The sequence below is a fragment of the Coregonus lavaretus genome (assembly GCF_964263955.1).
Source record: "Coregonus lavaretus genome assembly, chromosome: 4".
Taxonomy (NCBI): Eukaryota; Metazoa; Chordata; class Actinopteri; order Salmoniformes; family Salmonidae; genus Coregonus; species Coregonus lavaretus.
In genome coordinates, this window is record NC_139991.1 from 67,969,050 (window position 1) to 67,984,470 (window position 15,421).

At 43.3% G+C, this 15,421-nt stretch overlaps 1 protein-coding gene across 1 annotated transcript in view; it reads left to right on the forward strand.

Moving 5' to 3' along the window:
- The window catches only part of mmp11b (matrix metallopeptidase 11b), a gene marked incomplete at both ends in the record, with an annotated part of 41,210 nt that overhangs the window by 13,976 nt on the left and 11,813 nt on the right, over positions 1-15,421 (forward strand). Inside the window, one exon of the mRNA XM_084160065.1 lies at positions 5,336-5,637. Coding sequence (XP_084016191.1) covers positions 5,336-5,637 — 302 coding nt within the window. The remainder of the gene's footprint in view (positions 1-5,335; positions 5,638-15,421) is intronic.

The window sequence follows — 15,421 nt, forward strand, 5'->3', positions numbered from 1 at the left end:
AGACTCAGTCAGGGACATGTTGAAAATGTCAGTGAAGACACTTGCCAGTTGGTCAGCACATGCTCGGAGTACACGTCCTGGTAATCCGTCTGGCCCTGCGGCCTTGTGAATGTTGACCTGCTTAAAAGTCTTACTCACATCGGCTACGGAGAGCGTGATCACATAGTCGTCCGGAACAGCTGGTGCTCTCATGCATGCTTCAGTGTTGCTTGCCTCGAAGCGAGCATAGAAGTGGTTTAGCTCGTCTGGTAGGCTTGTGTCACTGGGCAGCTCGCGGCTGTGCTTCCCTTTGTAGTCTGTAATAGTTTTCAAGCCCTGCCACATCCGACGAGCGTCAGAGCCAGTGTAGTATGATTCAATCTTAGACCTGTATTGACTCTTTGCCTGTTTGATGGTTCGTCGGAGGTCATAGCGGGATTTCTTATAAGCGTCCGGGTTAGAGTCCCGTTCCTTGAAAGCGGCAGCTCTAACCTTTAGCTCAGTGCGGATGTTTCCTGTAATCCATGGCTTCTGGTTGGGGTATGTACGTACGGTCACTGTGGGGACGACATCATCGATGCACTTATTGATGAAGCCAGTGACTGATGTGGTGTACTCCTCAATGCTGTCTGAAGAATCCCGGAACATGTTCCAGTCTGTGCTAGCAAAACAGTCCTGTAGCTTAGCATCTGCGTCATCTGACCACTTTTTTATTAGCCGAATCACTGGTGCTTCCTGCTTCAGTTTTTGCTTATAAGCAGGAATCAGGAGGATAGAGTTATGGTCAGATTTGCCAAATGGAGGGCGAGGGAGAGCTTTGTATGCGTCTCTGTGTGTGGAGTAAAGGTGGTCTAGAGTTTTTTCCCCTCTGGTTGCACATTTAACATGCTGGTAGAAATGAGGTAGAACGGATTTAAGTTTCCCTGCATTAAAGTCCCCGGCTACTAGGAGCGCTGCATCTGGATGAGCGTTTTCCTGTTGATTAATGGCCTTGTACAACTCATTCAGTGCAATCTTAATGCCAGCATTGGTTTGTGGTGGTAAATAGACAGCTATGAAAAATATAGATGAAAACTCTCTTGGTAAATAGTGTGGTCTACAGCTTATCATAAGATACTCTACCTCAGGTGAGCAAAACCTTGAGACTTCCTTAGTATTTGATTTTGTGCACCAGCTGTTGTTTACAAATATACACAGACCGCCGCCCCTCGTCTTACCGGAGTCTGCCGTTCTGTCCTGCCGATGTAGCGTATAGCCTGCTAGCTGAATGTTGTCATTGTTGTCGTTCAGCCACGACTCCGTGAAACATAAGATATTACAGTTTTTAATGTCCCGTTGGTAGGATAACCGTAATCTTAAATCGTCCATTTTATTCTCAAAAGCTTGAACGTTGGCTAATAGGATTGATGGGAGAGGCAGTTTACTCGTTCGCCTTCGGATCCTTACAAGGCACCCGGATCTGCGTCCACGATATCTCCGTCTCTTCCTCACGCGAATGACGGGGATCTGGGCCTTGTCGGGAGTCTGTAGAATATCCTTCGCGAACGCCTCGTTGAAGAAAAAGTCTTCGTCCAATACCAGGTGAGTAATCGCTGTCCTGATATCCAGAAGCTCTCTTTGGTTATAAGAGACGATGGCAGAAACATTATGTACAAAATAAATTACAAATAACGCGGAAAAACACACATAATAGTTCAATTGGTTAGAGGGCTGTAAAACGGCAGCCATCTTCTTCCGGCGCTGTTCTACTTTGGGTGGGCTAATTTCAGATGGGCTGTGTACAGGTGCAGTGATCGGTAAGGTGCTCTGACAACTGATGCTTAAAGTTAGTGAGGGAGATAAGAGTCTCCAGCTTCAGAGATTTTTGCAATTCGTTCCAGTCATTGGCAGCAGAAAACTGGAAGGAAGGGCGGCCAAAGGAGGTGTTGGCTTTGGGGATGACCAGTGAGATATACCTGCTGGAGCGCATACTACGGGTGGGTGTTGCTATGGTGACCAATGCGCTAAGATAAGGCGGGGATTTGCCTAGCAGTGATTTATAGATTGCCTGGAGCCAGTGGGTTTGGCGACGAATATGTAGTGAGGACCAGCCAACAAGAGCGTACAGGTCACAGTGGTGGGTAGTATATGGGCTTTGGTGACAAAACGGATGGCACTGTGATAGACTACATCCAATTTGCTGAGTAGAGTGTTGGAGGCTATTTTGTAAATGACATCGCCAAAGTCAAGGATCGGTAGGATAGTCCGTTTTACGAGGGCATGTTTGGCAGCATGAGTGAAGGAGGCTTTGTTGCGAAATAGGAAGCCGATTCTAGATTTAACTTTGGATTGGAGATTCTTAATGTGAGTCTGGAAGGAGAGTTTACAGTCTAACCAGACACCTAGGTATTTGTAGTTGTCCACATACTCTAGGTCAGACCCGTCGAGAGTAGTGATTCTAGTCGGGTGGGCGGGTGCCAGCAGCGTTCGATTGAAGAGCATGCATTTAGTTTTACTAGTGTTTAAGAGCAGTTGGAGGCTACTGAAGGAGTGTTGTATGGCATTGAAGCTCGTTTGGAGGTTTGTTAACACAGTGTCCAATGAAGGGCCAGATGTATACAAAATGGTGTCGTCTGCGTAGAGGTGGATCTGAGAGTCACCAGCAGCAAGAGCGACATCATTGATACACAGAGAAAAGAGTCGGCCCAAGAATTGAACCCTGTGGCACCCCCATAGAGACTGCCATAAGTCCAGACAGCAGGCCCTCCGATTTGACACATTGAACTCTATCTGAGAAGTAGTTGGTGAACCAGACGAGGCAGTCATTTGAGAAACCAAGGCTATATAGTCTGCCAATAAGAATGCGGTGGTTGACAGAGTCGAAATGTGGTATTGTTAATGTTTAGTGAAGGAAAGTAAAGTAAGAAGTAAAGTCATTAGGCTATAGTTGGGTGATGTCTCCAAAACGTTCTCATATCTCAGGCTATCACAGACCAAAACATTGCTATCAGGTGATAAATACATCTGTTGTAAATCTGCCAGCGGTCCCAGCGGCATACAAGGCTTCACATAGAATGGGGCAGTCCTCAGTTTTTATGGGGCAGACCTGGAGCTGTCCCATTGTGACAGATGTGCAGGGAAAACACATTTAGTTTGGCTTTCTCTCCTGCACAACTACTATGTTGTTCTCCAGTGTCTTAATCAGCTGAGGCCTGTAAATGTAGGCTATTGTCTGCAAATCTGAACAATGACTTATTGGGCCTTTCTTTGAAACTCACATCCAACTAAGAAAATCAAACCCATGCACCTCTCCCTCACATAAGGATGACATCTGATCCAATGTCACATGTTTCTAATAAGCATGGAACTCCTAACTCCCATTGGAGCGTTTGTCTTTTAAAAACATATTTCAAAGCTTTTGATGGTCCTGAGTTATGAGTAATTAATTCCTCTGTGTGTGATTGTTATGAGCATACTGAATAGCTGACAATATGCTGGAGGGCAGTTTTCTTCTCAATAGGTTTGGCCAAGTCTCACAAAGACGCTATTTTGGCTCTGCTGGTGAGTGGTTATTCTCACCGTAGTTAGCGTTTTTTCATCATGAATGTTGTTCTGGAGGCAGCTCTGCAGTGGTCACTAGCTGGCACAGCCACAATATCATAAAATATGATTTTAAACCTAACCTTAACCACATTGCTAACCCTAATGCCTAACCCTAACCTTAAATTAAGACCAAAAAGCTATTTTTGTTTTCATACATTATTACAATATAGACAATTTTGACTTGACAGCTGGCCTATCGAAGGGGAAATCGCTCAGTTCTGCCTCCAGGACAAGACTCATGATAAACGTCAACCTGCGTTCTGCTTGGAGACTTTTTTGGCTAAAGTTCATTACATCAGCTGAACCCCAAAAGATCTGAACTAACTGTCTTGCCCAAAAAATATAGGTGGTCTATTAAATAGTATTATGAAAGTTTATTTTTTAAATATTGGATGAAAAGTGAGCACCTGCCCTTGAATGTTTTTGAAGTTGCTTGCTCTTGCAGCATTCTTCAACACAGTATCTGCACTTTGATATTAGAGTAGCAACGTCAAAACCCTTGGCTGAACACAGTGTGCAACATCCTAAATTGTCTGAAAGTCCGAAAATGGTGGTGGAAAACTGTATTTTATTAAGACATTACACATATTTTTCCCGTTTTTTAAAGCTAGTTAAGGAGGGAAAATATGCCTTTGCAGCCTGAATGGTGGATGCTTTATGTACGAGCCGGTCCACGGGGGACACGAGTGTATTAACGGCTGGGCACATCAATTCTAGATGATAACGCAGATCTAGCGCCCACTATCAGCTGCCTAGGCTACTTGCTAATCAAATTGGGGTTTCTTCCATACATCAAGGTCAGTGTCATTGTGATCAAAAACATATTTTAAGATAGGCATGGGATGAAATCGAATGGCTACAGAATTTACAGAATAACTTGGAGATAGGAGGGAAAGCTGGGAAAGCGTTCTCATTCAATGGCTGAAAAGCAGAAGGATTTAATGGCTGAAAAGCAGAAGGGTACCTGGTTACCTATTATGTTAGATCGTACAACTGATAGACCTAAATGGGATTCCTCTCTTAATGTCCATCTGCAAGGTTTGAGCAAGGAAGTTAGCGTGTACTAGGACCTGATCACAACATCCAAGTCTTAAAAGCCTTTGCGAAAATGCACCACTGCATCAAAGCCTCTCATGTTAGACTTTTAATGGCCGTTTAAAAATAGCGTGTTCACAAATTACAGCTTTTAAAAGGTACCCTCGGGCTGTCGGATGCAGAAGCATTTTTAAGACCGTTAAAACAAGAAAGAAACTACAATTCACCCTATTTCACCTCTACAACCGTCATCCCTCCCATAGAAAAAAGCCAGAGAAGGAAATGTTTCCAAGCCTTCACAGCTGCTTTTTAGGAAACCAGTAAACTGTAATAAAGCGAAGCCAAAGATAGAGCAAGGATAAAGTGGTGAGAGGGTTCAGCCCTCCAACCCCTCCCTGTCCTCCACCCAATCAACTCTCCACCCAGTCAATTAACAGACCAATTCCCTCTAAATTCTCTGGAGGAAATGGACTAATAACCCCTTGTTGATTTATCTGGGTCCCGGAAACCCAGCTCCTTCTGAGGTTCTCTGTCAGAACGTTACAGTAATGTACCATGCCGCCATTTCCTGTGATGACAATGTCTTGCGATGCAGCTATCTAAAAACATTAATTCAATTTTCTGTTTGATTTAGTTTAATGTAATTTGATTCACTGGACTGCATTTGTAGCCTTTGCGATTTTGTCAAAACATTTACATTCTTTGAACGGTACTTAGTTGCACATACCTCTGTTCACAGGGATGGCCTCAGAAGACCCACCCATATGGCCTGAAGAAGAGGGCAAGGTTTGGCCATACTCAGGACACTCTGAAGGAACCATTGCACCCCTCGGAAGGTGTCTATCCAGAGACTGTGTTGCCATGGAATGGCACAGAGTTGGTCTGGAACCGGCCTCGCTGCGGTGTTCCAGACTATCCTACTCAGAAAGGTGGCATCTCGGACTACCACATGCAGAAGGGGGGCACCTTTGGAGGAAAGCAGCGGCGGAAGCGCTTCGTTCTCTTTGGGGGGCGCTGGGACAAGACTGACCTCACCTACAAGTAAGGTTATTGTTCTTTGGTCGCTCTAGACATATCCATGCGTTGCTTTTTCACTGGGGTCTGCTTTTCCTGAGTTTTCTCAGGATTTTTTTTATACATGGTGCACAAATTCAAGAGGTTATCACTGATGTCTGTAGTTTAGCCAGCAGGGACAGAGACACAAAGGCAACCCCTGTCATGGTAAACTGGTTCACTTATACAGTACACTGGCTGCTACTGGCTGACAAAGGCCACTACATTGTTCTGAATTAAATGCGGGTTATGTGTACATCATATGTATCACACTGGTCCCCAACCCAGCACCCCAGCTTATTTTATATGCTCAAAATCAAGACTAATTTGGGTTAGGCCACCTGAAGCCAAAACTTCTAAAGAGACACATTTCAGTGATGGATAATTTACTTTGTTGTAGACTTGCAACTGCTGTCAAAAGCTCTGCCTAAGGATAGGCTGCCCAGTCTATGTAGATGTGAATTCAGTGTTTGGCTGAGTTCATGTTTTTGATACAATTTCAAACCAGACATGGCAGAAAACTAGGAGGCACTACTTCAATTTACTTTGGGATTTCTTTGCCTTTGAAGCACCTTTTGATTGACATGGTGACCTTGTGCCCTCGGGGTCGCCTGCACTCCTCCCTGTGTTTGGACTGCCTCGCCTCCTCCATTAACTCCATTAAAGTCAAAAGACCGCTACACCGGACATTTGCCACCCAGCCCCTCTGTCATTTGGAGTCGGGTGGGTCGCGACCTGAAAAAACACAGCCATTTACAAGACAGTGTCAGCGCACTCAAGCATGTTACAGCAGAGCAGCTCACATGCTTCCTGGTGTCTTCACATACAGCTCAGCAGGAAGGGGACTGAGAGGGGAAAGGTCAAGCTAATAGTTACTTCCAGGGGAGTGTTATCAGTAGAGCAACACTGAGTCTTTGTCATGGAAAGCAATTTCCTTTTCAGCACGACAGTAAGTGTCACTCGTGATTTTTCTTTTTGAGATGATGTAGAAACATAAAAGAGAGACATTAAAGGAGAAATCCACTCAAAAACAATATTTTGGTATTTTTTTCATTAATCCACTGTTGATACAGTACCAAAACATTTTGCATGTCAGCAGTCAAGTTTTCAAGATATAGGATTTTGTCACGTGCCACATAAGCCATTGGGCCCGCCCTGCAACGTCATTGGATAACGCTGGGCAGGCCTCTTGCTAGCTGTCAATCAACTTGCTAGGGGGCTGGACCATGTGGGGGTAAAATGTAGGGAACATGGCGCGGCACAGCTTCAAAAAAACAGTTGCTTTCAAACTAGGGATTTTGTGACTAATTGAGGTAAAACAGTAATTCTGCTCATAGATTATGCATGTATGAACTATACATTGACACATCCAGCCAAAAGCAGGATATTTAAAAAATACTCTCTTAGTCGCCAAAGTGCCGGAGCATGACTTTAACAGTGGACTAATGAAAAAAATACAGAAATATAGTTTTTGAGTGGATTTTTTCTTTAACGGCGTAGAATTTGTATATTATGTTGTATGAATAGTGAGCTTCTGTTTTAATGTGAAAAATGCCATATGTATTGATCAAGCATAAAAATGCTGTGTATGATCAACTACCTTTCCCCAAACAAACACCAATAGATTGCATCATACAGTAAGTCATCATTACTCATGATCCCTTTGAGGTAGCCACTTATTCAGTGTCCCTAAATATAGCTTCATGGTCATTTCACTGAACCTCCGTGCCCTGCACTCCCTCTCACACACAATCATTTCTGTACACACAGCTTTTCAAGAAATAAACTAATAATTGTACGATTGTACAGGACAGTAGGGGTGTGTACTGTACTCTGCTGGCTCATCACATTTTAACCTCAGGAGACATACAACAGCACAGAGCGGGACCTGCCTCTTTTGGCCCGCGAGCCAGCAATCAGCACTGTTGTCCCCGCTCTGGTTCCAGAGTGGCTGTGGTGAGGGGGGTCATTACCAGGCCAGCGTTTTGCTGTCTCCTCTGTGATGACTAATAATAACGGGCCGTAGCATTAGCAACACAGTGACTGTTCCACATTCTGGAACTGAACTCCCAGGACACAGATTTAATGGGTGTCTGCTGCAGCCGCGGGGGCCCTGGTTGGAATCGGGCCCCGGCATGCATCACTGTGGCAGGGTTAGGGAGGTTGTTGAGGTAGAGTGGGGTTATACAGCAACAGCACAAGGCTGGCCTCTCCTGTCTGGGCATGTATGTAGGGCCTCCACACAATCAAATCAAATCAAATTTAATTTGTCATGTGCTGAAGACAACAGTAGTAGACCATACCGTGAAATGCTTACTTGAGCACAATCCATTTCTACAACCCCCCCATTCATTATGAAATCTAAAATGAAGAATGAAAGTGATAGCTGCCATGGCTGGTATCCAGGGAGGCACTAGGGGAAATCTCTGCAGGGCAGTGGGGTAACAGATTGCAACAGAAAGCGGGGGTGAATGATTGTACTGGCGCCCACTGAGAAACCCATAATATGAAACACGAGACGGACATTGAGACTGAACATGTCACGGTTCTTTAAATGTCCTCCATGGGGTGTCGCCTGGTAATAACGAGCGCTGCCCTTTCTGTCTGTCAACACCTGTCATAATAATGCAGGTCCTACTGGTTGGACGGACGCACACACAACCTCTGTCAACTCAGCATTCAGCCTTGCTGCATGGTAATCCACAACAACTGTGAACAAGTGAAAGTTATGTTTGTATGTACTGCACATTACCTATGCCTCGTATGAATCCAAATACATCAAATCAAATGTTATTTGTCACATGCACCAAATACAACAGGTGTAGCCTTTACAGTGAAATGCTTACTTACGAGCCCTTTCCCAACAATGCAGAGTTAAAAAGTAAGACAATTAGCAAATAAAAATAGAAAATAACAATAACGAGGCTATATACAAAGGAGTACCGAGTCAATGTGCAGGGGTTCGAGGTACAGTGAGATAAAAAAGTATTTGATCCCCTGCTGATTTTGTACGTTTGCCCACCGACAAAGAAATGATCAGTCTATAATTTTAATGGTACGTTTATTTGAACAGTGAGAGACAGAATAACAACAAAAAAATCCAGAAAGACGCATGTCAAAAATGTTATAAATTGATTTGCATTTTAATGAGGGAAATAAGTATTTGACCCCCTCTCAATCAGAAAGATTTCTGGCTCCCAGGTGTCTTTTATACAGGTAACGAGCTGAGATTAGGAGCACACTCTTAAAGGGAGTGCTCCTAATCTCAGTTTGTTACCTGTATAAAAGACACCTGTCCACAGAAGCAATCAATCAATCAGATTCCAAACTCTCCACCATGGACAAGACCAAAGAGCTCTCCAAGGATGTCAGGGACAATATTGTAGACTTACACAAGGCTGGAATGGGCTACAAGACCATCGCCAAGCAGCTTGGTGAGAAGGTGACAACAGTTGGTGCGATTATTGGCAAATGGAAGAAACACAAAATAACTGTCAATCTCCCTCAGCCTGGGGCTCCATGCAAGATCTCACCTCGTGGAGTTGCAATGATCATGAGAACGGTGAGGAATCAGCCCAGAACTACACGGGAGGATCTTGTCAATGATCTCAAGGCAGCTGGGACCATAGTCACCAAGAAAACAATTGGTAACACACTATGCCGTGAAGGACTGAAATCCTGCAGCGCCCGCAAGGTCCCCCTGCTCAAGAAAGCACATATACATGCCCGTCTGAAGTTTGCCAATGAACATCTGAATGATTCAAAGGAGAACTGGGTGAAAGTGTTGTTGTCAGATGAGACCAAAATCGAGCTCTTTGGCATCAACTCATCTCGCCGTGTTTGGAGGAGGAGGAATGCTGCCTATGACCCCAAGAACACCATCCCCACCATCAAACATGGAGGTGGAAACATTGTGCTTTGGGGGTGTTTTTCTGCTAAGGGGACAGGACAACTTCACCGCATCAAAGGGACGATGGATGGGGCCATGTACCGTCAAATCTTGGGTGAGAACCTCCTTCCCTCAGCCAGGGCATTGAAAATGGGTCGTGGATGGGTATTCCAGCATGACAATGACCCAAAAGACACGGCCAAGGCAACAAAGGAGTGGCTCAAGAAGAAGCACATTAAGGTCCTGGAGTGGCCTAGCCAGTCTCCAGACCTTAATCCCATAGAAAATCTGTGGAGGGAGCTGAAGGTTCGAGTTGCCAAACGTCAGGCTCGAAACCTTAATGACTTGGAGAAGATCTGCAAAGAGGAGTGGGACAAAATCCCTCCTGAGATGTGTGCAAACCTGGTGGCCAACTACAAGAAACGTCTGAACTCTGTGATTGCCAACAAGGGTTTTGCAACCAAGTACTAAGTCATGTTTTGCAGAGGGGTCAAATACTTATTTCCTTCATTAAAATGCAAATCAATTTATAACATTTTTGAGATGCGTTTTTCTGGATTTTTTTTGTTGTTATGCTGTCTCTCACTGTTCAAATAAACCTACCATTAAAATTATAGACTGATCATGTCTTTGTCAGTGGGCAAATGTACAAAATCAGCAGGGGATCAAATACTTTTTTCCCTCACTGTAGTTGAGGAAATGTGTACAGTTGAAGTCTACATAGTTTACATACACCTTAACCAAATACATTTAAACTCAGTTTTTCACAATCCCTGTCATTTAATCCTAGTAAAAGTTCCCTGTCTTAGGTCAGTTAGGATCACCACTTTATTTTAAGAATGTGAAATGTCAGAATAATAGTAGAGAGAATGATTTATGTCAGCTTTTATTTCTTTCATCACATTCCCAGTGGGTCAGAAGTTTACATACACTCAATTAGTATTTGGTAGCATTGCCTTTAAATTGTTTAACTTGGGTCAAACATTTCGGGTAGCCTTCCACAAGCTTCCCACAATAAGTTGGGTGAATTTTGGCCCATTCCTCCTGACAGAGCTGGTGTAACTGAGTCAGGTTTGTAGGCCTCCTTGCTCGCACACGCTTTTTCAGTTCTGCCCACAAATGTTCTAAAGGCTTTGTGATGGCCACCAGAATACCTTGACTTTGTTGTCCTTAAGTCATTTTGCCACAACTTTGGAAGTATGCATGAGTTCATTGTCCATTTGGAAGACCCATTTGCGACCAAGCTTTAACTTCCTGACTGATGTCTTGAGATGTTGCTTCAATATATCCACATAATTTTCCATCCTCATGATGCCATCTATTTTGTGAAGTGCACCAGTCCCTCCTGCAGCAAAGCACCCCCACAGCATGATGCTGCCACCCCCGTGCTTCACGGTCGGGATGGTGTTCTTCGGCTTGCAAGCATCCCCCTTTTTCCTCCAAACATAACGATGGTCATTATGGCCAAACAGTTATATTTTTGTTTAATCAGATCAGAGGACATTTCTCCAAAAAGTATGATCTTTGTCCCCATGTGCAGTTGCAAACCGTAGTCTGGGTTTTGGAGCAGTGTCTTCTTCCTTGCTGAGCGGCCTTTCAGGTTATGTCGATATAGGACTTGTTTTACTGTGGATGTAGATACTTTTGTACCTGTTTCCTCCAGCATCTTCACAAGGTCCTTTGCTGTTGTTCTGCACTTTTCGCACCTAAGTACGTTCATCTTTAGGAGACAGAACGCGTCTCCTTCCATAGCGGTATGATGGCTGCATGGTCCGATGTGTTTATACTTGCATACTATTGTTTGTACAGATGAACCTTCGTGCATTTGGAAATTGCTCCCAAGGATGAACCAGACTTGTGGAGGTCTACAATGTCTTGGCTGATTTCTTTTGATTTTCCCATGATGTCAAGCAAAGAGGCACAGAGTTTGAAGGTAGGCCTTGAAATACATCCACAGATACACCTCCAATTGACTCAAATGATGTCAGTTAGCCTATCAGAAGCTTCTAAAGCCATGACATCATTTTCTGGAATTTTCCAAGCTGTTTAAAGGCACAGTCAACTTAGTGTATGTAAACTTCTGACCCACTGGAATTGTGATACAGTGAATTATAAGTTTTGGATTTTTTTTTATAACCCAACCCTGATCTGTACTTCTCCACAACTTTGTCCCTGACCTGTTTGGAGAGCTGCTTGGTCTTCATGGTGCCACTTGGTGCCCCTTGCTTAGTGGTGTTGCAGACTCTGGGGCCTTTCAGAACAGGTGTATATATACTGAGATCATGTGACACTTAGATTGTACACATGTGGACTTTATTTAACTAATTATGTGACTTCTGAAGGTAATTGGTTGCGCCAGATCTTATTTAGGAGCTTCATAGCAAAGGGGGTGAATACATATGCACGCACCACTTTTCCATTATATATATTTTTTAGAATGTTTTGAAACAAGTTATTTTTTAAATTTCACTTTACCAATATGGACTATTTTGTCTATGTCCATTACATGAAATCCAAATAAAAATCCATTTAAATTACATGTTGTAATGCAACAAAATAGGAAAAACGCCAAGGGGGATGAATGCTTTTGCAAGGCACTGTATGTGAAGTGTAAATGTGTATGTGTGTGTGTGTGTGTGTGTGTGTGTGTAGCGTCAATATGCATGTGTATGTGTGTGAGTGTATGTGTGTTGGAGTGTCAGTTTAAGTATGTGTGAGTGTGTGGGTAGAGTCCAGTGAGTGTGCATAGAGTCCATGCATGAGAGTCAGTGCAAAAATAGGTCAATGCAAATAGTCCAGGTAGCCATTTGATTAACCTCTACGGGATCGGTGGCCATATGCGGGACGGTTGAGCTAACGTGCGCTAATGTGATTAGCATGACTGTTGTAAGTAACAGCAAATTTTACAGGACATAGACATGTCTTATATTAAATTCTTGTTCATCTACAGTGGGGAAAAAAAGTATTTAGTCAGCCACCAATTGTGCAAGTTCTCCCACTTAAAAAGATGAGAGAGGCCTGTAATTTTCATCATAGGTACACGTCAACTATGACAGACAAATTGAGATTTTTTTTCTCCAGAAAATCACATTGTAGGATTTTTTATGAATTTATTTGCTATTTATGGTGGAAAATAAGTATTTGGTCACCTACAAACAAGCAAGATTTCTGGCTCTCACAGACCTGTAACTTCTTATTTAAGAGGCTCCTCTGTCCTCCACTCGTTACCTGTATTAATGGCACCTGTTTGAACTTGTTATCAGTATAAAAGACACCTGTCCACAACCTCAAACAGTCACACTCCAAACTCCACTATGGCCAAGACCAAAGAGCTGTCAAAGGACACCAGAAACAAAATTGTAGACCTGCACCAGGCTGGGAAGACTGAATCTGCAATAGGTAAGCAGCTTGGTTTGAAGAAATCAACTGTGGGAGCAATTATTAGGAAATGGAAGACATACAAGACCACTGATAATCTCCCTCGATCTGGGGCTCCACGCAAGATCTCACCCCGTGGGGTCAAAATGATCACAAGAACGGTGAGCAAAAATCCCAGAACCACACGGGGGGACCTAGTGAATGACCTGCAGAGAGCTGGGACCAAAGTAACAAAGCCTACCATCAGTAACACACTACGCCGCCAGGGACTCAAATCCTGCAGTGCCAGACGTGTCCCCCTGCTTAAGCCAGTACATGTCCAGGCCCGTCTGAAGTTTGCTAGAGTGCATTTGGATGATCCAGAAGAGGATTGGGAGAATGTCATATGGTCAGATGAAACCAAAATAGTTTTACCAACTTTTTGGTAAAAACTCTACTCGTCGTGTTTGGAGGACAAAGAATGCTGAGTTGCATCCAAAGAACACCATACCTACTGTGAAGCATGGGGGTGGAAACATCATGCTTTGGGGCTGTTTTTCTGCAAAGGGACCAGGACGACTGATCCGTGTAAAGGAAAGAATGAATGGGGCCATGTATCGTGAGATTTTGAGTGAAAACCTCCTTCCATCAGCAAGGGCATTGAAGATGAAACGTGGCTGGGTCTTTCAGCATGACAATGATCCCAAACACACCGCCCGGGCAACGAAGGAGTGGCTTCGTAAGAAGCATTTCAAGGTCCTGGAGTGGCCTAGCCAGTCTCCAGATCTCAACCCCATAGAAAATCTTTGGAGGGAGTTGAAAGTCTGTGTTGCCCAGCGACAGCCCCCAAAACATCACTGCTCTAGAGGAGATCTGCATGGAGGAATGGGCCAAAATACCAGCAACAGTGTGTGAAAACCTTGTGAAGACTTACAGAAAACGTTTGACCTGTGTCATTGCCAACAAAGGGTATATAACAAAGTATTGAGAAACTTTTGTTATTGACCAAATACTTATTTTCCACCATAATTTGCAAATAAATTCATTAAAAATCCTACAATGTGATTTTCTGGATTTGTTTTTCTCATTTTGTCTGTCATAGTTGACGTGTACCTATGAGGAAAATTACAGGCCTCTCTTATCTTTTTAAGTGGGAGAACTTGCACAATTGGTGGCTGACTAAATACTTTTTTTCCCCACTGTAACTACACTGTCCAATTTACAGTAGCTATTACAGTGAAAAAATACCATTCTATTGTTTGAGGAGAGTGCGCAACAACAAAACTTATCACGGCAACTGGTTTGATTCATTCACCTCTGAAGGTAAATAATGTACTTACATTCAGTAATCTTGCTCTGATTTGTCATCCTGAGGGTCCCAGAGATAAAATGTAGCATAGTTTTGTTTGATGAAATCAATTTTTATATTCAAATGTAGGAACTGGGTTCTACAGTTTGAACCCTTGCTGTCTCTGGCTCCACACCCACCCCGCCCGGCCATCTAGATGTGTGAAAGTTAGTGTATAAGCTAATGATCCATCATGTATGACATTCCTGGGAGTGTGTAAACTTATATTTTGTATTACCATATCATTTTTGTATGTTCTCTATAGTTATGTACTTGAAAATGTATCAATTGACCAATTCAGCACATTTGGGCAGACTTGATACAAAATAGTCCAGTATTGCAATGCTTCACTGGATCAATCTGAAATGTTGCACACACACACTGCTGTCATCTAGTGGCCAAAATTGTGCCTAAACTGCAATATTATATTGTGACCTTTCTCTTGCATTTCAAAGAGGATGGATTTTTTAAAAACAATAGAAAACACATGTATTTTTGTTTGTATTATCTTTTACCAGATCTAATGTGTTATATTCTCCTACATTAATTTGACATTTCCACAAACTTCAATGTGTTTACTTTCAAATGGTATCAAGAATATGCATATCCTTGATTCAAGTCCAGTTAGATTTGGGTATGTCATTTTAGGCGAAAATTGAAAAAAAGGGTCAGATCCTTAAGAGGTTAACTGTTCAGCAGTTTTATGGCTTGGGGGTAGAAGCTGTTCTGGAGCCTTTTGGTCTTAGACATGGCACTTCGGTACCTCTTGCCATGCGGTAGCAGAGTGAACGGGTCTATGGCTTGGGTGGCTGGGGTCTTTGACAATTTTCCGGGCCTTCCTCTGACACTGCCTGGTACAGTGCATTCGGAAAGTAATTTATTTTTAAAAATGTTCCCTCATCAATACCCCTTAATGACAAAGCAACAACAGGTTTTTAGAAATGTTTGCACATTTATAAAAAAACTGTATTCAGACCCTTTACTCAGTACTTTGTTGCACCTTTGGCAGGGATTACAGCCTCGAGTGAGGCTTCTCTCTCACAACAACAAGATTATCCCAGGCCAAGATCACCCCGTGGCCCATGAAGCAACCAGAGAAGGGTGACACTCACTCTGCCCCCTGCAAGAGGATTATGGGTAGAACATAAAGATGGCGATCGCGCGGGTGGTCTCTGACA